Source organism: Lontra canadensis, unplaced genomic scaffold (assembly GCF_010015895.1).
Source record: "Lontra canadensis isolate GAN:19392208 unplaced genomic scaffold, GSC_riverotter_1.0 scaffold89, whole genome shotgun sequence".
Taxonomy (NCBI): Eukaryota; Metazoa; Chordata; class Mammalia; order Carnivora; family Mustelidae; genus Lontra; species Lontra canadensis.
The window spans coordinates 6,350,401-6,372,067 of record NW_022631083.1 but is presented as its reverse complement, the minus strand read 5'-3'; the positions used below and the strand labels follow the sequence as shown (position 1 = coordinate 6,372,067).

At 44.4% G+C, this 21,667-nt stretch overlaps 1 protein-coding gene across 1 annotated transcript in view; it reads right to left on the bottom strand.

Annotated features, from left to right (window-relative positions):
• The window catches only part of IGF1R (insulin like growth factor 1 receptor), a 293,279-nt gene that overhangs the window by 56,421 nt on the left and 215,191 nt on the right, over positions 1-21,667 (bottom strand). Inside the window, exons 3-4 of the mRNA XM_032836038.1 lie at positions 6,064-6,376; positions 2,318-2,466 (exon numbers count right to left, since the gene is read on the bottom strand). Of these exons, the coding sequence (XP_032691929.1) occupies positions 2,318-2,466; positions 6,064-6,376 (462 nt within the window). The remainder of the gene's footprint in view (positions 1-2,317; positions 2,467-6,063; positions 6,377-21,667) is intronic.

Here is a 21,667-nt window from a genome sequence, read left to right as displayed (position 1 = left end):
TGACAAATCTAGGGAACGTCTTTTAATACGCTCTGTCAACAGACAGCACTGCCTCCACAGTACAAGGGCATGACTGAATAAACAACATTTTCTCAGTCTCATTAGGAACTGCCTTTGCTGCATTTCCAGTTCCTAAGATACAGGGATCTATATTTAAAGAGTCTGTCTTACTAAGACCGGGAGAAAACACACCAAAATATTAACACACCAGGTTATCTGCTGGTGATTTTTCAAAATTCGTTTCTGGGTTTCTGAGTTTTCTATAATGCGCACATCTGATTCTCATAACGAGAGGACAGTTTGAGAAATAGTTGCTGCTACTATGTGTGTGAAAACAATGTAATCTATACACACTGTATTTCCCATCATCCTGTTTAGCCTGTCTTTTCCTCATAGTTTAAAAAAAAAAAAAAAGGAACATCAACTTTGGTTCAACTTATGCCAAAATTACAATAAATACTATAATCAGTTGGGTATGGTCCAACTAATGGGATTTTATTGCACATGATTTGTTGAAGGCTTAATGAGAGTTTCTATTTTGCTTTGAATTGATAAAAATAAAACAATAAGGATCTTGTCTTGGAGGGCTGGGGGCTATGCTCACTGTAGAGTTTAATGGTTTTCTAGGAGAAATTCAAGTTACAAACACCAGAAGTTGCCTGTGGTGGATATTTCAAGAAAAAGACCCTGAACTTTAAATGCCCGGTAGGATGGATGCCTGTCTTGAGTCGAGGTTAGGGATGCCCTTTCCAGTGAGATGTCTTATTCCCCTGTATCCAGGTGATTTCTTCCATTGGACATACACCAGAAGACACATTTCATCACCATGCATGAATATGTACTTATTCTTTCTTAAATTCCACTCCTTCATGGATTTAATTCACGGATTAAATTCTTACCTTCAGGATATGAAAATTTAAAAGAAAAAAAAAGGAGGTTTAGGTGCTTAAAGGGTATGTTCTAGGAATGAGGTCATCTTTTAAAAAATTAAGAAATCTAGTAAGAACAAAAGGAATAAAACCTCATCATGTATGTATGTATGTATGTATGTATGTATTTATTAAGTAGGCCCCACACCCAGTGTGGACCCTAACGCCAGGCTCAAACTCATGACCTTGAGATCCAGACATGAGCTGGGATCGAGAGTCAGGACACTTAACCCACTGAGCCACCCAGGTGCCCCAGGAACAAAACTTTAGAACACCATGAGGGTAAGAGAATTCTAGCCACGTGGAAGCAAAGTTATTTCTGTGGTGGAACGCTGAAAGGGGTTCTGGAAAATGACAAGAACCAAATGATCCAAAAGGACTGAGCGCAAACATGTTTCTGCCATCTCTAAGCCGTAAGAGCTCAGCTCACTCACCAAACAAACAGTATTAAGGAGAAGTAAATCCACAGAATAAATAAGTCAGCCATTTCCCACCCCACCCGAATCAACCTGCAAAAATCTCTCCACAAAAGGATTTAGGGGGAAAAAAAAAATCCTTTCAACCTCAAGGTCTTCTTATGATTTTTATTCTAGATTATGAAACTATCATAGATACCTTGACTGAGTGGTCCTAGTGCTGGAGAATTTAAATCTAGGAAGCCATTGTCAGTTAAAGATCAGAAGTGAAAAGATCACAGAATAAGTCCACGAGTAATGTTTTTGCACACACGCAATCACCAGGAACGCCGTCTACTACAAATGCCGGCGATCCTACAGGGGTGAGGATCGAAGCTTTAAATACGGGATGACACACCCTAGTATTTTATTTTTATTTTATTTTATTTTTGCTCTCCAAAGTAAATTTGGAGATTAACCACTCTTTGGACTTAATAAAATTTTAAAGGGGTATCATTAACTTCTTCCCTTTGCACAGTCTCCTCAACACCTCCCAGGTAACCAGACCTCTTTGGGCTTGAAGCCGTGTGGCTCTGGCTCCAGTTGGCGGCTGCTGAATGACACTTTTGATCCCCCAGCCTCTTCTGGGGCTGGTGTGTGCTGGGAGGTGCATCTCCTGCGTGAGACGGGCCTCACAGAAAGATGAGCCATGATCCTGGGCGTGAATAAATACCGAGCCAAGAGCTGCAAAATAGACTGCCTTTCAATCTGGTTTTTTCTTTCTTTTTTTAATCTTTGAGGGAATCTCGAAAAAACACACATTGAGCACGAGGCTTATGCCCCATGCTGTTTTTTCCAGGCCCAGGTTTCAGGTGTGAGTCATGGAGGGGAAGGAACAGCAAGTCAACCAAAGAAAACCAAGCGGTCCCGCCACCTCTTTGGGGTGGGGGGAACGGTCACCTGTTTCCGAGGTGGGGTGGACGGGATACTTACTGCCTCGGCGAATATTAATGAGCAAATTGCCCTTGAAGATGGTGCATCCTTGGAGCATCTGAGCAGAGGTAACAGAATCAATGGTCTTTGTCTTCTTTTCTTCCTCGCAGACCTTGGGGCAAGGACCTTCACAAGGGATGCAGTACATGCTGGTGAAGATAAAAAAATCAACCAAAAACACAGAAAACTGAGTCAGGCTTCTTGAGTTAAGAAAAAAAAAAAAAAATCATGAAGACACGCTTTTATTCTAAGTTGTTTGTGTGGTACACATTACCAAAAACAAATGTTGGGAAGGGTTCAAGTGGGCACACCGTATCTCATCCCAAAGCCACCCCGCCAGGATCAGCCATTCAAACTGCAACCAAAAGAAGAAAGTGCCTACAAAGGAAAAGCGTGCCTCTTGTTTCCAGACAAAATATGTGATGCATCCTTGAGGCATGTGTGTATCAGAGGCTGTCGGCTGGGGAGCCAGCTGGTTCCATGTGGGAGAAACAGCCTTGAAGAAAGGACACAGTGGTGGCTCCCGAGGAAAAATGGGGCCGCTCTCTAATGCCGCCTTGCCCGGCACACCCTGGGGGAGAAGCTGGGAAACTGGACAAGGACCAGGAAAGAGACCGTGATGTCTCTGCCACTAACGGGAGTCTCACTCTCGCAGTCAAGGCATCCCAGCAAAACCCAGCAAGGAATTCCAAAATGCATGGGGAAGAACACACAGCCCTTATTTTCTTGCTAATGTACAACTGAAATTATTTCTTGACAGTGTTTTGCAGAAACTCGTAAATTGATCGGAATGTTGTTTTCGCGGCACGTGCGCTGAAAGCAAGGAACTTCCGTTACTTTGTAATAAACTCCCATTTCCAGTGCTATCCCACACATGCTGCAGGACCGCCAGGAGTCAGGGATCAGGGAGCAAGATTGGCACTTCTCCTGCTTATCTACCATTCATTTATAAAACTGCAGACAGAACGCTACTCTGACTGCTGAACCACAGACCGAGGATCAAAGTTGGGTTGATTTCCAAACAAAGGCTACCACCTTATTGGGTGTGTGTGTGTGTGTGTGTGTGTGTGCGTGTAAAATAAATAGGATGGCGAATTGGAGAGCCAGGTGTATCGTCATTATTGTTCTTAAATGATCTTTTAAACTTTGTGAAGATAAATAAAAAACATTGAAGGAAACAGTGTGAGTGTTACCTTACTTGAAAGCTTTTGTGTTGTTTTGTTTTAAAAACCTTACTTCCTATCTAAGGCAGAGATGCAGGGATTTGTTTTGTTTACAAACTTACAGGTAAACAAAATTTTCTTGCTCTTTTCCTATTTCTTATGGGGAGAATGCTAGGCAAGGTTTCCCAAGGAACTGGGCCAAGCACAGAAGGGGAGATTTCTCTTTTCTAGAACATCATACGCAACCTTCTTATTTCCACTATGGGTAACAGCTTCCTGTCTCCACTTTTGTTGTTGTTTTTTTGGTCTTTTATTCTAATTTATCTACACACTATGTAATGCCTCCACCCTCCTTCTTTAAAAAAAAAAAAACTTTCTATCCTGAAACACAGACTCACAAAAAGTTACAAAGCATACTTTCCCCCTGCATCCCAGATGGCAACATCTTATATTACTATAAATGGAATATCAAAACCAGGAAATGAACACTGGTACAATGAATGCATAATTCTGTGTCACCTTATATCCCTTTTGTGATCTTCACCCCGGCAAGATACAGAGTACTTTAGGAAGATCTCCCACAGAGCTACCTCCTATCCTCACATCCCTAACTCCGTCCTCCTGACTACTAATCTATCCTCCATCCAGGCAATGTTGTCATTTTGAGCCTGTTATATAAATGGAGTTCTATAGTATGGGACCTTTTGAGATCACCTTCTCCCCCCGCCCCACCACACACAGCATAATGTCCTTGAGATCTGCCCCCAGTCATTGTGTATTTCAACAGTTTGCTCTTTTTTTTTCTGGCTGAATAATAGTCCATGGCATGGATGTACCACAGTCTGTCTAACCATTTCCCTACGGTAGAACATCTGAGTTGTCTTTTGTCTTTGGCTATTACACACGGAGCTGCCGTGAACACTTGTGTACGTGTTGTTACGTGGACATACATTTTCATTTCTCTGGGAGGAGTGTCCACGAGTGTGACTTCTGGGTCGTAATGTCAAGTGTATGTTTAGCTTTCCCCAATGTTTTATGCAAACAGCAATTTCTGAACCAAACACCTTTGCTAAAATGTCTAGGAATCATCTAGCCCTTTAAAAATGTTTTCCTAAGGAAGTGCTCTGATTACATGTTTACAGAGCAGGCTTCCTTGAATCCATTCGGGTACAGCGAGGGTACAAACGGTATTAAAAAATATTTTAAACTCAATGTCAAATAGGTCTTAAAGGTTGAGAGTGGTATTTATTCTTTCTTCAGGGTGCTTTATTTTAAAACAGAAGAGATATATCTAGCTTTAACAGACTATAAGAATGGGTAGGGAAAAAAACAGCTCAGTTCTTTGAAAATGCACTGCCATGGGAGAAACACCGCTGAAATGCACAGCAGTCCCCTCTTGCTGGCCCCCACTACATCACAGGATAGTGTATCCCCAGGACAAAGATGGTACCACCCCCCGTTCATGCACCAGCTGTCCCATCTCTGCTCCCACCCCCAGGAGGAGCCATGGCTGAGCCTCATCTGGGTTCCAGGCATGGCCCAGGGTACTGGGAAAGCCCTCGTAAGTTCTAAGGCTACCAATATACTGTGAGTAAAATGCGGTAGACTTATTCTGGGTGGCATTTGCATACTTTACAGTCCTTTGGGAGTCCTTGGACACTTCGCTTTTAAAAAGTATTCAGAATAATTTTTACTATTATAACAGTAGAGACGAGACAACAGATGGAAAGTTGCTCTGTGTCTAATGTTAGGAAAGAATGGGAGTTTCATCTTTGGTTTGAAGATGAAGGAAGCATTTGGCCCACGGCAACTGAACTGTTCTTTCCTAAATGTTCTCTGCTCTACCTAGAGGAGGGAAGAACGACCCCAAACCTCTGGTCTTTCGATTCCAGGGCTACAGTTCCATATTTTTAAAAAATGCCACTACTGCCTTCTCAAAAACATAAACCAACAACAAATTTACAGGAGTCCAGCCCACATACACCAGAGGGATGCTTTTTGCTGTAAAGAATACCTTTGCGTCCCAAGCAAAGTCTCAATGTTCAGAAAAGAAAACGAGAGAGGCAGAGAAAACTGAGAGAAGGGCACAGTTGAGGAAAAGAGAGAGAGAGAGGAACAGGTGCTAATGGAAAACAGGTTACTGTAAGCTCCTGGTTACTCTTCATGGCAGCTAGGGCAGGCACAGGATAGAGTTTGTGCTAACAGACCGTCTGGCCTGCTGGCTGCCTCAAGGATGCTGTTTGGGGCTGGGCTTGTCCTCTCTCCACCACTCTCCAAGACTTCACAGAGCTAGTGCTGGGTGGTACCAGGGAAAGGACAACCTAAATGTATGGCCCTCCCGCGTTTACCCCACACCCGCTTAGCAGGCAACCTGGTGAGTGCAGGGAGGGGAGACTGTGACCTCCACGTACCTAGACCAGCACAGCAAGCCACGTACTTAACTTCAAGTGGCTTGGCAGTACACTTCTAAGACACAATATAAAACAAATGCATTTTATTTTGTGGTTGCGGGGGAAGGAGGTAGTTGTTGGGCGGGGCTGGGGGTATTGGGGTCCATCGGGGGCGGGGGGCTGCACGACTGACCTCTGACTGCCGTTCCGGATGAAGCCAGAGGGGCACTCCTGCATGCACTCGCCGTCGTGGATGACGAACCCCTCAGAGTCGTTGCTTTCGGCATTGGGAATGTTGGCACAGAAGTCGCGGTCCACGCAGCGCCAGCCCTCGAAGCGGTAGGTGTTGGGCGGGCAGGTGGGCACGCACACGCCGGCGTAATAGTAATGCCTGCAGGCCACGCAGGCCGTGTCGTTGTCGGGCGCGCTGCAGCTGCCCAGACACTCGGGGTGACAGCACTCATTGTTCTCGGTGCACGCGCGCTTCCCGCACGCGCTCGGGCACACTGTGGGGGCAGAGGGGACAGCAGGTGAGACTGGGAGGTCGGGTTTGGACTACCTCGTCCAGGCCTGGCCTGCTTTGTCCTGGGTCACTGGCCACCCTGGACCATATCGCCCCGGTGACAGTCAACCACCCACTCGCCGCCCGCCCAAACACCCATGATATCCCCAAACGGAGCTTCCCAGGGCTCTGTAGCCCGCGGCAGACTTGCAATGACAGTATTACAGACCCTAGTCACAGTTTCATTAAGGCGGGGAGAAAATACTCTGCATTTTGAGTTCGGCCTCTCTTATTTACTGTCTGTGTACTCCTCAGGAGTCATTAGCTTCTCTGACCTTGACCCTCTCTTTTCACATCTATACAATGGGGGTAGTAATATCCACATGAGAGCTTTGCCTGAGGCCAACATGATAATGCAGTAGCTCAATGGGAACATAAGGCGTATTATTCCTTTTAAAGGCATGATGTATTGTTCCTCTGCATTATGACCATGTTCCATGAAATACCTTGAAAAGCCTTAGTGTGAAGAAATGATTACTTAAAAAAATTATTTTATTATATATATTATTACAAGTATTTTTAAATCATTCAAAAATCGTTTATTTTAAGAATGATGAACTGGAATATTAAAGGTGATACTATTTGGGTTTACAAAATGGCTTTAGAAAAAATTTGTGTCCGTTTCTATGTCAAAGTTCTTGCTCCCAAAAAATGATGGTATTAACTTATTCCCAGAGCCTAACCTATTATAACACCAAGTCCCTGCGTCTGTTATTCTCAAATAAGAAAAAAAAGGGGGGCAGTGGAGAGTGTCTCTGAGCCCAGAGGAGTCACTCAGAGCATATTAGAAACCATCTCCTTTGAGCCACTCTGCCAAACTTTACTGGAAGCAGTGTCTAAAAAGCAGAGATCCACAATTCATGTCCCAAGTAGATGAGCTGGCATTTATTTCCATAACAACGATGTAATGATCACACTCTGTGGGGCTGTTAGCCTCACTAGCAAATAAAGTATAAATCAACCAAATATGAAATCTGGTTTATATTATATGTTTCCTACTTTTTCTTGAGCTGGGAAACAACACAAAATTATTTAAATATGTATATTATTGAATCTGACATATATTATTTAGTGAAGATTCTATTACTGTTTTCCTTATAAGCAAAATATGTGCTAAAAAAAAACAGAGATCACAGATAAATGAAAATATATAGGACGTCTAGTCCATCTGCCCCAAATACCCCCTTTATCAATAACTTCATGTGGGTCCCCCCAGGTCCCCCCCCTTTTTTTTTTTTTAAGATTTTAAGATTTTATTTATTTATTTGACAGACAGAGATCACAAGTGGGTAGAGAGGCAGGCAGAGAGAGAGGAGGAAGCAGGCTCCCCACCGAGCAGAGAGCCTGATGTTTGGTCTCGATCCCAGAACCTGATGACCTGAGCTGAAGGCAGAGGCTTAACCCACTGAACCGTCCAGGCGCCCGGCCCCAGGTCCCTTTCTATGCATGAGCATGTACATATAAATATCTAAAAAAAAAAGGAACAAGCCATCCTGAAACCTTTTTTTTTTTTTTTTTTTGGTATAATATACTGTGAATTCCATAATCACTTAACAGCTACATTTCATCTCACAGTATAGTGTAAGTTATAACCTGTCTCCTACTATGAGACATTTCCTTTACTCCTGACATTTTATTATTACAATGAACACTGCGATCTTCATGAGAAATCTTAATTATTTCCTTAGGATCAATTTCCAGAATTGACCTCACCAGGTCAAACTATCTTCTGGAAAGTTTTTACCAATTTACACCCCACTAACTGCACCCAAGAGTTCCTATTTTACTGTGGAAAGGTGAATTTAAAAACGAACATCAGAATTTGGCCATTCAAATGAACACTGTCACCTCTGAAGAAAACAGATACATTCTCATGATACTGTCAAGCTTCTTAAAATAATTTTGCAAGTTTCTCCTTTGAAATTATCCTTTTGCAGAGACCGTAGGTTGCTTTCCATTATTTGTTCTTTTTATCTACTTTGATAATAGAACCTTGATTTTTAATTGGGCATTTGGCTACCCAGCTAGATATTATATCTCCTAGCCTCTCTTGTAGCTAGAAGTGATGTATGTCCTAGCCAGTGAGATATAAGAAAACTTTTTTGGTTAGTAGTTACTGGAAGATGCCTTAAAAACAGTGAGTGTGCCCTTCCTCCTTGCTGGCTGGAATGCAAGAGCAATGCATCATGCTCCAGCAGCCATCTTGGTCATGAGGTATCCCACTAAGAAGATGGAGTAAATTAAAAGGATCTTGGTCTGCCAAAAGGCTAACACTGTACTGTTTACCTCTAGACCTGGCTTTTTCTAGAGAGAGAAATAAATTTTTTTCCTATATATGTGCCTGCTGTTCATTACACCCAACTGAGACAGACTTTCAGTGCTACTTACAAGCAAAGAAGAAAACCATTCCCATTGGTCTGTATCACTTCTGTTTACCAGAATTCCCTCAATGACTTCTGGCTATTTCCAGAAACTAAGCTACCCAATAAATAACAAGGAGTAAGTATCTCTAAGCACCCCGAAAAAGTAGGTGTTATGGATAGGAGTTGCAAAAATGTGGCGATACATATATTGTCCACCCGGGTGATCATCTTGAGGAGGGTGACACTAATTTGAATTTACAAGTCTAGCGTATTTGTAGTAAAGGTACACAAACACAGACACACACACATACACACAAGCACATTCTCTCCCATCAGATCTCATACCTGAACACATCTAATATTTCAAATAGATTCCGTGACTATTTAATTTCAAATCTATCCCGTATGGAGGTTAACTTCAAGGCTCAAGATCTAAGGAAACCAATACATTGTGTGTCTTTTAGTTCAGGTTTTTAAAGTAGTAACGGGAACAGAAGTCCATTGACCCGCCAGTTGTCGATGCATTTAGCAAGTGTTTATTCAGGAACGTCCCGCACCTGCGTGTCAGACCCCGCCCTCAAGGAATGGGCGATATGCCAGGGAAGTACAGGGTCGAGTGCAGGTTCATGGCATGCCCTGGGCATCAGGGATGGTTTTGAAGAGATGCTCAGGCTGGAGATGAAAGGTGAAAGATGAGGAGGAGAAGAATAAAGAAGAACACGGAGGAAATCACACGTCAATGTGCGTAAAGGCAATCCAGTCGTGGCAGGAGGACTGAGTGCATGTGAAGATAGCGGGAGGCTAGTCGCCAACTGGTGGGTGATGGGTGTCACCAGAGATTTTAGGCAGGGGAAGAGCAACAAAGGCAGCTTTTCATATTGGAAAGGTTGTCTGGGAGCTGCACAGAGGGCACCATGACCTGAGGGGGCTAGGCTGACAGAAGAGGGACCAGGTAAGGGGAGAGGAGACACACAGCCTTGTTATGTGGCCCTGACAAGGTTTCTGTAATATTAACAGACCCATAGGTTCGCGTGGTTAACATGAAACTGGCCGAAGAAACCTGTGTTCACAGTCTCGAATGCTGGCATGAGCAACCCCTCACTCAGAGCCCTGAAGTCCCCACCATCGGCCACCACCGAGCTTTGTGATTGGAGGAAGGGAAAACTGATGAAAAATCTCATGATCATCAACAGAAATTAACGGGGGCCACTATCTGGTCACCAAGCCCCCTTTCCCTCACTTATAATTTAAATAACATGCTATATAAAATCGTTAAGTGGCAGGCATTAATATTAAAGAGTACTAAAAACTCAAAAAAAAAAAAAATCCCTGTGCTCTTGTTGGGAATCAGCTATGTCCACATGCAAATGTTTCTTTCTCCAGTAGGAGAAAGAAAAAGAAATCCCCCAAACCTGACAAAGTATTTTCCCATTCCGATGGCAACGGCATCTCTGGGCAGCGGTCCCCCCGAGACCCTTTCCAAGGCGTGTGTTACATGGAAAACACGGTCCGTCAGTTCTTGCCACAAGCAGCACACAGGCTGGGGAATTAGCATTTTGTTTCAGCAAGGAGAGCTCCTTCAGAAGGAATTTCAGCAAAGCTTAAATTAGGTGAAATCTTGTTATTTATAAGCAGAACAATTCTTCTTAAAGGGATCACAAATCAAGGGGTTCCTTTATGGTATGGGATCCAAACAGCAAGACATGTATCAACGACTCGAGGGGAGTAAGAGTTGGGTGTGATGGGGAGGGGGGAGAAAGGAGAGGTGACTTGTTTGCTGGAGGACAAACTCTGTAAATAAGAGACTGCTCCAGGGACAGAAGACCCCCTGGCCACAGCAGAACCCAAGTATTCTGGGAGGCAGGAGAACACGCAGGAAATTCAGGGTTAGAGAGTCCCGGAGTCAGCCCCAGAAGCCTGCTGTAAATTTGTCTCATCTCAATGTATATAAATATTATTAGTGTTTAGGACTATTAAGGGATTTCTCAAAAAGCCCCGGGCAGTGCGTCTCGCCAGCAGATGGATGGCTGTTCCATACAAATGCCAAAACTTAAAATTTAGTACAGTTACCAAATTTCCAATTACGGAGCTATGGGAGAAAGGAAGGGAGCCTCTTCCCCGGCGTCCGTGGAGAAGGAACACACCTAATGTGATTAAAGGCATTTGTACTTTTCAAAATAAAGGGAAAATGGAGGCTGCTATGAACTACAAACATAAAGGGGGGAAAGCAAATTTACTGTACCCACGAGAGCTTTCTCCTCATTGGAATTCTGAGAACAACCAACAATAAAAATCAAACCCGATCTAAGCTGTTGGAAAAGCTAACAGCATGTCCCATATCTACCGCTAAAAGGACTGATTAGGGGTCACCAGCACATAAAAATGAAGGTGCTGGATGTAAAAGCTCATTCTCTTCATTTTGGGGGATAGGAAATGAACCGCACATCAGCCTTGAACTCCCTCCCTCCCCAGTGTCCTTATATTCACTAAGTTTTTTCTGTTTTTTTTTTTTTTTTTTACATTTATTTTTGTTCTTCCCAGGGAGTTCCTTAACCATCTTTACTTAAGAGCAACCATTTTTAAAAGCATACAATTATAAAGTGTTCTCACTGGAAGAGAAGGTGGAGAACTCAACCTCTTTTCAAGAAACAAAAAATGGAAAGGGGGCCACTTAAGTCACCATTGTATCCCGAATAATTTTGAAAGAATGGAAATAAGTTCATGGATGTTCGAATGAGGTCAAGCTTCTGACTCAAACACAGGCTGGTTTAGAGACATCTTAGTTATTTCTGGGCTACCCTAAGTGACACAGCACTGTTCCATATAAAGAAAGGGACGTCTTTCCTATTTGACACGCATCGTTATGCATGAAGGTGAGTCGCTACTAACTCCAGAAAAGTGTACTTCAGCTCCAAAGTGCGTTGGGGACATAGAGGGGCAGAGAAATTTTATAGTTTTCTTGTCCTGCCAAGGGAGGAGGTGACTCCATCAGATACCATGGAGGGTGGACCCCAGCCGGGTCAGCTGAATGCCCAGGTCCACTCAAGGCTGTAGGCATGGTCCTGCAGGGAGTACTTAGCCACAGGTGAGGGGATGAGAAAGGCTCCTTTTGACTGTTAAAATATCAGCCTTATGAGCCAGGCCCCAGGCTAGGTCCTACAGACAGGCAAGCATAAGACAGGCAGCACTCCTTCCCACTGGGCGACTCTCCACCCTGAAGGAAGGCAATGGGAGTACCAAGAGAGGGAAGCAAGGGACCGGCGAGGAGGGCTTTCCAGGAGAAGGGACAACCAGGCCCAAGCTTGAAAAGCCAGCAGGAGCTAGCAGGTGCATGGGGGTGTTGGCAGGGCTGATGGGGAGCACGGGCCAAGCGAACCAGACTCAGGATGAATGGGTGACCGACTGGACCGGAAGAGGTGCGGGAGACAGGAAAGATGGTGAGACCAGAGGCAGGGAGAGGTGAGAAGGGCCTTTTAACCCACAAGTGGGAGTTTGGACCACTCTTAAAGAGGAAAGGGATGCTGCTATTGAAGGATTCTAAGCAGGGCGTCCCATGAGCACATACACATTTTAGAAGGATCACTCTGGCTGCTGAGTGGAACACAGAATGGAAGGGTGACCCACAGAGTCATGGCAGCTGTTTCCATGAGCCACGACGCTGGTCTAGATCAGGGAGATCTAGAGATCAGAGATGCAGGAGATGAATGATCTCTCTGGAGATGGCCACTGGGAAGAGTGGCCAGCTTTTGTTTTTGGAGGGAGAAAGATTAGTTTAGTTTCAGATGTGCTGCTTGGTGGACAGCGGATGCTCTCACCCTCTAAAATTGTCTTCGGTCTCTCCTCCCTTTTATCCACACGCACATCCTCCTCCCCATACGTCCCCCCGAGCAAAGACCTCTATCAGTGGGAGCGGAGTGGTGGGGAATATCAAGGTTTCTCCGGCTCAGAGAGAACAGCTATATTTTATCCTAGCGTATTTGTCTGTAGTTCCCTAAACAAGTCAGCTAGCCTGGAAAAGCAGGCTTTTGTGAAAATGCTTAGAAGCCGTGAAATAAAACTAAAATGATCCTCATACAACCACGTGTGAGCTACATGCTTACGTGTGTGTGTGTGTGCACATGTGTAGCGTATGTATATATAGCAAAGCGCAATTTTCTCAAAGGGAGGACTGCCTTCCTTTGAGAAGAATCAACTATCAAGTCTCCTGACATCCTGAGAACCGACTAATGGAAAACTCCAGAGAACCACTACCTAGAAATCCCAGGTGGAGCTTGAAACAACTCCCAGACAAGCTTCTGCCTGAGAAACTGTAGGCTGGTGGTAAACCGAATCGGTTACCCATGGCAAAAGAAAGTTCAAGTGGGAATCCGGGTGTCTTAAATGTTCTCAAGAGAAAGTCACATTTGCAACAATGTTTCTCCTCTCCATGCCAAAAGAAACCTCCTCCTTGTGCTGGAGAAAATCGCACCACAGTCGCTGCAAGCCAGAGAGACGTTTTCATGGTTAGAATCCTGAAGATCTTCGCCTTCTCTTTTTGGAACCAAAAGTATTCAGTGTGCCCACTGGGAGGTTATAGTGAGAACTGGGGCTCTGGGAATCCGCAGAGACAGAGAGAGGCAGAAAGGCTGGTGGGCAAAAGAGGTGAGCCACAGTTTTTTGAACATAAGGTACCCGAAAGTTCTCATTTTCTCCCAAGCGTGTACGAAGGAGTTCTTCTTTTGCAATGTGAAGTGGTTTTCAAGACCCAGTTCCCAGTCTGCTGCTTTCCTAACAGGAAGGCCCCTGGACAAAGCATCCTTGAGTTGACTAACATCTGAACGTTCTGAAACACTGAGGTTTGTAGAGGGGGGGCAAGAAGTTACGTCCTTCTGCTCCTCACCACTCCCCCCTCCCACGCCTGCAGCTCCCCAGTCAACTGTCTTCTTTAACCTTCCACTCTCTCCCAAGTGTGCCAGCAGAAGCTCCGAGGGCCATTAGATCTGTCCTCAGTTTAGAAGCAACAAGCACTTACAGAGTCATGTTCTGTTATCCAAGCACAGGGTCTTAGAGCGGAAAGGTAATTTCAAGGTCATGCATATCTCATGCCTGTCTCAGATATTTCTCTGCAAAAATCTAGGTGGGCCTTCAAGCAATGTCTAGGGGGTCGGTTACCTTAGAGAAAGTGCTACTCCAACTGTCAGGCAGCACCAAGTGTGACCAAGTTGTTCCTTCTACCCAACAAGAATGCATTTTCCTCCCTGACATGCTCCCCAGGCCTCATTCAGCTTGTCTGATACTCAGGGGAAGCAGAGGCTTTCTTCTTTATAGGTCAGACTTTCAAACACGCAGACTCAAAATTCTGAGACAGTTATCCTGGCCTCCCTCTGAGGGCCTTACTCAGTCATAGCTCATGCAATACCCATGAATACCATTGCTTCTTAACACCTGCTCCCAAACCTGCTCTTAACATAGCAGAAAGTTGGGGCAGTGTGGCATACGAGAGGACTAGGAGACCCATGGTGGCCGTCCATGACCAAGGCAGTATGCTTGGAGTGATCTCTGCATGGTCTTTAAAAGAACTATCATCATCATGCCAAGAAGGCTCATTCTGAGCTTCTCATTGTCGAAGACTCCTCTCTTCTTTTTCACAATAACGGTTTGAGTCTCTCCTGTCTGGATACAACTCTGATCTGAATACAGGTCTCCCTGTTAACATAAAGTCAGCGTTCCTGGGGACATTTTCCACGTGCCCGACAGCCTATTCAGTACCTTATATACGTTAATGCAATCTTCCTAACAATCACACGGGGTATCACCATTCTCATTTGTAAGTGACCGAACGGAGACACAGAGATTTAATCACTGTCCAGGGCTATTAACAGTCTAGTTTAATCATTGTTAAGCTATAAATGTGGGCTAGATCTGCCAGATGGGGGCGGACAGCCTTTTCACCCACTCTGTCCCGCGGTGGCACAATGTTTCAGCTGGTCTGTGTGGTCTAAAAGAAAGGGGCTAAGGTGTCCTTCTTATGCCCCTTTTCTTTTTAAGCATGCCCCATCAGGAAAAAAAAAATGAATCAATCTCAAGTCCTAGTGCCCTTTTTTCCTCCCTGAGGTGTAACAGTCAGAAGGAAGGACAAACCCATGAAACATGACACGGTGGCAAGGAGGCAAGCATCCAGGTGATATTAAGGAGATAATGTGTGCCCACTAAGCCTTCTTTGTTTACTGAGTCATAGCAAGTAGAACCCTCAAGGACATTTCTTCTAGCACAAATTTGTAAGGCTGAGCCCTGTCGGGTTTATCATTAAATGTCACTGCTCAAGTCAGAACATGAAAGCTGCAGCTCCCATCGTGGAAGGCACGGCGTTAGCACACATTCTGGGGGGCCAATGCAATTCCATATACACGACCGTGCTATCGGGAGGCCAGACCAGCAAGACCCTGGGAGACTCCGTGGCTTGCAGGACCCAGGGAGACTCCGTGGCTTGCAGAACCCATGTCATCCGAGTAAGTCTTACTCATGAGAGTAGATAACCAGAGTTCATATTCTTCACCAATTCATCCGTCTCCGCAAGACTGAAAATCTGGTGTAGTGATCCAAAGGGGCACGTGCACCTGAATGTTTATAGCAGCAATGTCCACAATAGCTAAACTATGGAAAGAACCTAGATGTCCATCAACAGATGAATGGAAAAAGAAGATGTGGGATTATATATATAATGGAATACTATACAGCCATCAAAAGAAATGGAATCTTGACATTTGTGATGACGTGGATGGAACTAGAGGGTATTATGCTTGGCAAAATAAGTTAATCAGAGAAAGAAGACTATCGTATGATCTCCCTGATATGAGGAAGTGGAGATGCAACATGGGGGCTTGGGGATAGGAAAAGAATAAATGAAACAAGATGGGATCGGGAGACATACCATAAGAGACTCTTAATCTCACAAAACAAACTAAGGGTTGCCAGGGGGAGAGGGGTAGGGAGAGGGTGGTGGGGTTATGGACATTGCAGAAGGTATGTGCTATGGTGAGTGCTGTGAAGTATGTAAACCTGGTGATTCACAGGCCTGTACCCCTGGGGCTAATAATACATTATATGTTTATAAAAAAATTTAAATTTTTTAAATTAAAAAAAGATTAAAAGACTATGGACTCTGAAAAACAATCCGAGGGGTTTGAAGCAGCGGGAGGTGGGAGGTTGGGGGAACCAGGTGGTGGGTATTAGAGAGGGCACGGATTGCATGGAGCACTGGGTGTGGTACAAAAACAAGGAATACTGTTATGCTGAAAAAAAAAAAAAAGAATGTTAGAAGGTCATTCTGTCATTGATTTACTTATAAAGAATACCATTTGCACAAGCTTATTTAAAAAAAAAGATTAAAAGAAAAGACTGAAAATTTGGTCAGGGAGGAGGAAAAAACAAAACAAAAAAACCCAGTTCTGTGCCTTTCTCTCAGGCACATAAACACGCAAAATCAAGGCTTACAGAAATAAGAAATAGTCGAGCTCTGAGATTAGACCTCACCTGTCTAGTACGCAAGGTAAGCCAGGAGGTCTGGGAAAACCCTTCACACCGGCAACTGAATGCATCTGTAACTATTTCATTAATAAGCAAAAGAAATAATAACCTACAGACAGTGCTCGTTGAAACAATGAAGTCTCCAAGATCCAAGAAGTAGTACTGGGCAGAGCATGGGGATAAATGGGGGGGGGGGGGGGGGGAGGAAAGAATAAAAAAGAAAAAGAAAAAAAGCAAGCAAGAAACCCAAAAGGGGTAAAGTTACAGACAGCACTATTCAGTAAAAATTTCATGTGCTAAATAGTAAGAGTAAAGAAAGGGCAGCCATCAGTTGAAAGATACAGTGTGGAATCACAAGAAATAGCAAAGCTAAGCGAGAAGCAGAAGGCAGATCAGGAACCCTCCTCTGACTGAGCTGGTTTTGGTTACTGTGGGTGGGCTATGTGACTTTTTTCTTCCTTTACACATTTTTTATAACAGCTTTATTGAGATAGAATTTATACCCAATTCACAAATTGAGGGGTGCCTGGATGGCTCAGTCCACTAAGGGTCTGACTTGTGACTTTGGCTCAGGTCGTGATCTCAGGGTCATGAGCTCGAGGCCCAGCAGCAGGCTCTGTGCTCACTGGGGAATCTGCTAGAGAGTCTCTCTGCCCCCCCCCCCTAAAATAAATAAATCTTTAAAAAGATAAACTCCTATTCAAAGCCTACATACAAATTTGGGAGACACAGGTAAGTTCCAATGGGGGAAAATTTGAGGAAAGAGGGGTAGACTTCAGGGGGCCAGAAAGTCTGTGGCGAGGGCAGCCAGTACCTGCTTCTTCCCGTGGGAACACCGAGCGTCTGCCTCATACACAACCCGCACCCCCAACCTCCATCTTTTTTTTTTTTTTTTTTGAGTCTTTCACTGTCAAATGGGTGATTCCTTAGAGACTCTCCCCAGTGCTGCACCCGCCAGGCGTGAGCCCATAAAGACACCCATCACTTACTACTGCCTGTCACAGATGCTTAAATGGACAGGGTGGAAAAAAAATATTCTTTTCACACACTTAAAAATTACTCCAAGTTATTTTAAATTTGGAACTGTTTGTATATTCCTTATAAGTTTATAAAACTCACACTGTCCCTCCATGACTAACTAAAGTGGAATTGAGCGAGTATTCTATATTTATAACTTGTCTGGTTGCTCGTGCTTACAGCCCTATTTCCACTCTGTGTTACTGTACACAGAGTTATGTGAGGTATTGTGGGCTCCTAAACTTTGCTGATTTCCTAACAAGGCAGGCCTGTGTCCCGTAGGGACAAATTGGGGGCTGTTTTGTCCAAGTGGAGGCCGAGCTCGAAGGGAGAGGCCTCCAGCTCTGTGGTTTTGGCTACAGCTCTTAAAACCGGTGTGAGGGCCCATTTCTGGGCAATGGTGTGCCTCACTCGTGTTGACCAAGTATCAATGCTCCTGATAGACTGTTTGTTGCACAAACCTGTGAGGAGCTCCGTGCTAACAGCTTTGGCTACACACACCCCTCCTTCCTACTTATTTTGGTGGGCACTGGCGGTCCACAAGGTACACTGCTCCAACCCCCCATGCAAAAGCCCCTTTCCACATACATAACCATTTACATCAACATCATTTAAATGAATTCACTGAGTTCAACCCCTTGCAGGGAACAACACTGCAGAGACCAACAGGCCACGTTTTGGGTAAAACTCATCAACAAGTGAACCTTTTAATCAGGACACGGTGATAAACGCACCTGTGGAAGTAGAGGTCTCCAGTATGTGTGGAACTGACATGTGTGCAATGCACACCTGCAAGCACACACACACACACACACACACACACACACACACACGTGCGCATCACAGTGCAGACTCCTCACGGGTGTGGAGCAAATAAATATGAACGGCTCCTCCCAAGCTGCCCCCTTGGGGGGACACACACCTAGCTGATGACCTCAGAATTTTGCAAAGCCCTCTCAGCATCCTCTTTTGGAAAATGCTTCTAGAGACCCTAGCACATTCTCTGAGACAGCCTTGAAAGTGCCCCGCTTTGTAAAAGGAAAGGAAGAATGGCCCCTAAACCCATTTTCTTTCTTTCCTCATGTCAGAAGGGGTAATAGGTTTCTTGTCTCAGGTCTGGGGCTGCCAGTGAGGTTGGGTGTTTTTTTTTTTTTTTCCTCCCTCCTCTCCCATCCCATTTTGTGGTCATTTGCATAACCGCCTATATTAACTTTCAATGTCTTTGGTCCATTTTCTTGGGAGATTAAGCTTTTACTAATTATTTGAATTTGAGCCCTTTAAGATGTATATGCTTCTCATTTTATTTTTTTTTATTTTTACTTTTCTGAGAGAGTGCAGGGGGCAGGGATAGGAGGAAAGGGACAGAGAGAGAGAGAAAGAGAGAGAATCCCAAGCAGGCCTGATGCCCCGCTGGATCCTACAAGCCTGAGACCATGACCTGAGCTGGAATCGAGAGTTGGATACCTAACCGACTGAGCCACCCAGGTGCCGCTAAGATGTATATGCTTTCTATTTATTTATTTATTTATTAAAATTTTATTCATTTATTTGACAGAGAGACAGTGAGAGAGGGAACACAAGCAGAGGGAGTGGGAGAGGGAGAAGCAGGCTTCCCGCCAGCAGGAAACCCGACATGGGGTTCGATACCAGGACTCTGGGATCATGACCTGAGCCGAAGGCAGATGCCTAATGACTGAGCCACCGAGGCATCTCTGTATATGTTTTTTTAAACACAGTATTGTGCCTTGACAAACATTTTTAGGGGTGCCTGGGTGGCTCAGTTGGTTGTCTGCCTTTGGCTCGGGCTGTAATCCCAGGGTCCTGAAATGGAGCCCTGTGTCAGGCTCCCTGCTGGGCAGAGAGCCTGCTTCTCCCTCTCTTTCTGCCTGCTGCTCTGCTCTCTATCTCTCTGTCAAATAAATAAATAAAATCTTAAAAAAAAATGGGGGTGGCTTGAGAGAAAAATGCTCCCTTTTTCTGGAACGGAATCTACCTGAGAAGCATGGGTAATAGCAGTAGGCTTTTAATCATTCTACCTCTCCAGCTTCTCTGCTCCTTTCTCCTTTGATCCTTTTACTTCCTGATGGCACACTTTCGGACTTATAAACTTCTCTTTCAGATCATATGTTATGCTACAACCACGTCATTCTTTTCCATTATCTAATCTGATTGCTGGCCCCGCTTCCCAAAGTTAAAGTACTTTTACTACTGTGGAAAAACCACAGAAGAGTCACTAGACTTCCCAAGTACAGTAAGCTCTGTTATCGGGAAAGAAGGGAACAGGGTGTCCCAGACGAGCATACATTCTGGATCACAGAATTACCACACAAACCTTCTGAGGACCAGTCCTGGAGAGCTGGCCTACAGAACACCTACATCCACAAAAATATACCCAACTTTTATTTCATCTAGTCGACGATTCAGAAGTGCCCTGGAAAAACATACAAATGTAGAATGTTGGCATGTCCTTGCAAAGATTATTACACACGCACAAAATCTAAAAAAACAAAAATAAAAACAAAAACAGCCAAACCAAAAATACCTTGTCATTCCTGCAGAATTCAGTTGGTTTATATTTGATTTTGTTTAGTTTTTTATGGTTGTGGGTGGTGGAGGTGGTGGTGGTTGGCGGAAACAGCAGTATTGATCAAAATGTTATTGATCAAAATGTTATTGCCTTTCGGCCCCTGGGTGGCTCACTTGGTTAAGCCACTGCCTTCAGCTCAAGTCATGATCCTGGAGTCTTGGGATCGAGTCCTGCATTGGGCTCCCTGCTCAGCGGAGAGTATGCTTTTCCCTCTGACCCTCCTCCATCTCATGCTCTCTCTCGCAAATAAATAAATAAAATCTTAAAAATAAAAATGTTATTGGCCTTCCCGGAAAGCGTTAAAAGTGCTACAATCCCATCTTAGCGATACAAATCCAGTCTTGTTGGAAATTATCATTTTGTCAGTTTCCTGTGGGGAAAAATCTTTTTCCTTTCTTTTCCTTTTTTTTTTTTTCCAAAGATTTATTTATTTGACAGTGAGAGAGGGAACACAAGCAGGAGGAGTGGGAGAGGGAGAAACAGGCTTCCCGCCCAGCAGGGAGCCCGATGCGATGTGGGGTTCTATCCTAGTCATGACCTGAGCCAAAGGCAGATGGTTAACCAAGCCACCCAGGTGCCCTTCTTTGAAAGAAAAAAAAAAAAAAGGTTTTATGTATTTGTTTGAAAGAGACAAGGAGAGAGAGCAGGAGCGGGGGACGGGGGTGGACAGAGGGAGAGGGAGAAGCAGAATCCCCACTGATCTCAGAGCCTGAATGTGGGGCTTAATCCCAGGACCCAGAGACCACGACATGAGCCAAAGGCAGATGCTTAACCCACTGAGCCACCCAGGCCCCCCCCCCCCTAGTGTGGGGGAAAAGAATCTTGACTCTGTACTTTGGGAAGGTTGATTCCAAGTTTAAGATTCCCCTTCCCCCAATGTAAAAAAAAAAAAAAAAATTTAACCCTCGTAGTTGAATTTCTTGATCCTGGTTTTTTAATAAGTGGTCAATAAAATTGGGTTGAACTGAACTGCCCACATAGGCATCTCATGTATAAAAAGCTAGTTGAAAGAGTATGTTTCAGTTGTAACTACCCCATGGAGAAGGGCTCCCAGGTACCTTCTGCTTTTTCCAATTAAATAGGAAACCTCAGAGAGCATATTTTTATTTGATCTCTGAGCCATTGCATATCTAGTATCATTTCTGATTTTAGATATTCAGCTTTTTCTCAGAGTACTATCCAAATTGTAAAGTGAATTGTAGCGCTGCAGGCCTAACATCACTTAGGGTTCTAAGAAAACTGGAATGTGAAGCAAAATATGGTAAGGCCTACGGTTAGCTCTGTAAAGCAGGGAGCAAAGTTCAGGGGCTCTCCTTTTCCAACACTGCCCATCATGGGCCTTGAAGCGCAGGAAATGACCTGACCACTGCAGGCCAGGCTGAAAGGATGATGGGCTGCAAACCCAGCAAGTGCTGGGGGACAGGTGGGTCTCTCTCCCCTTCCTGTCTGAGCAACCTTCCCCCTACCGCACATCTTTTATCTCTTTACTGCCTCCCAAACACTATCTGTTACATACCACAGTCTGACTTTTCAGGCTTCAAAAGGAATTTTCTTCAAGCGATGGAAGAACTTAACACTTAGGGCTAATTTTATATAAAAACGAAACAAAACAAAAAAAACAAGCAGGGCAGCTCTGTCGTGTAAAACAGAAATGAGGCTCCAAACTTGGAAACCACGTCCAAGAATCATTCTTTCTTTCCATCCTTGGCCTTAAGACTGAGGCGATTTGCACAAGAAGTTCATAAACATAAAGGGGTCCAAT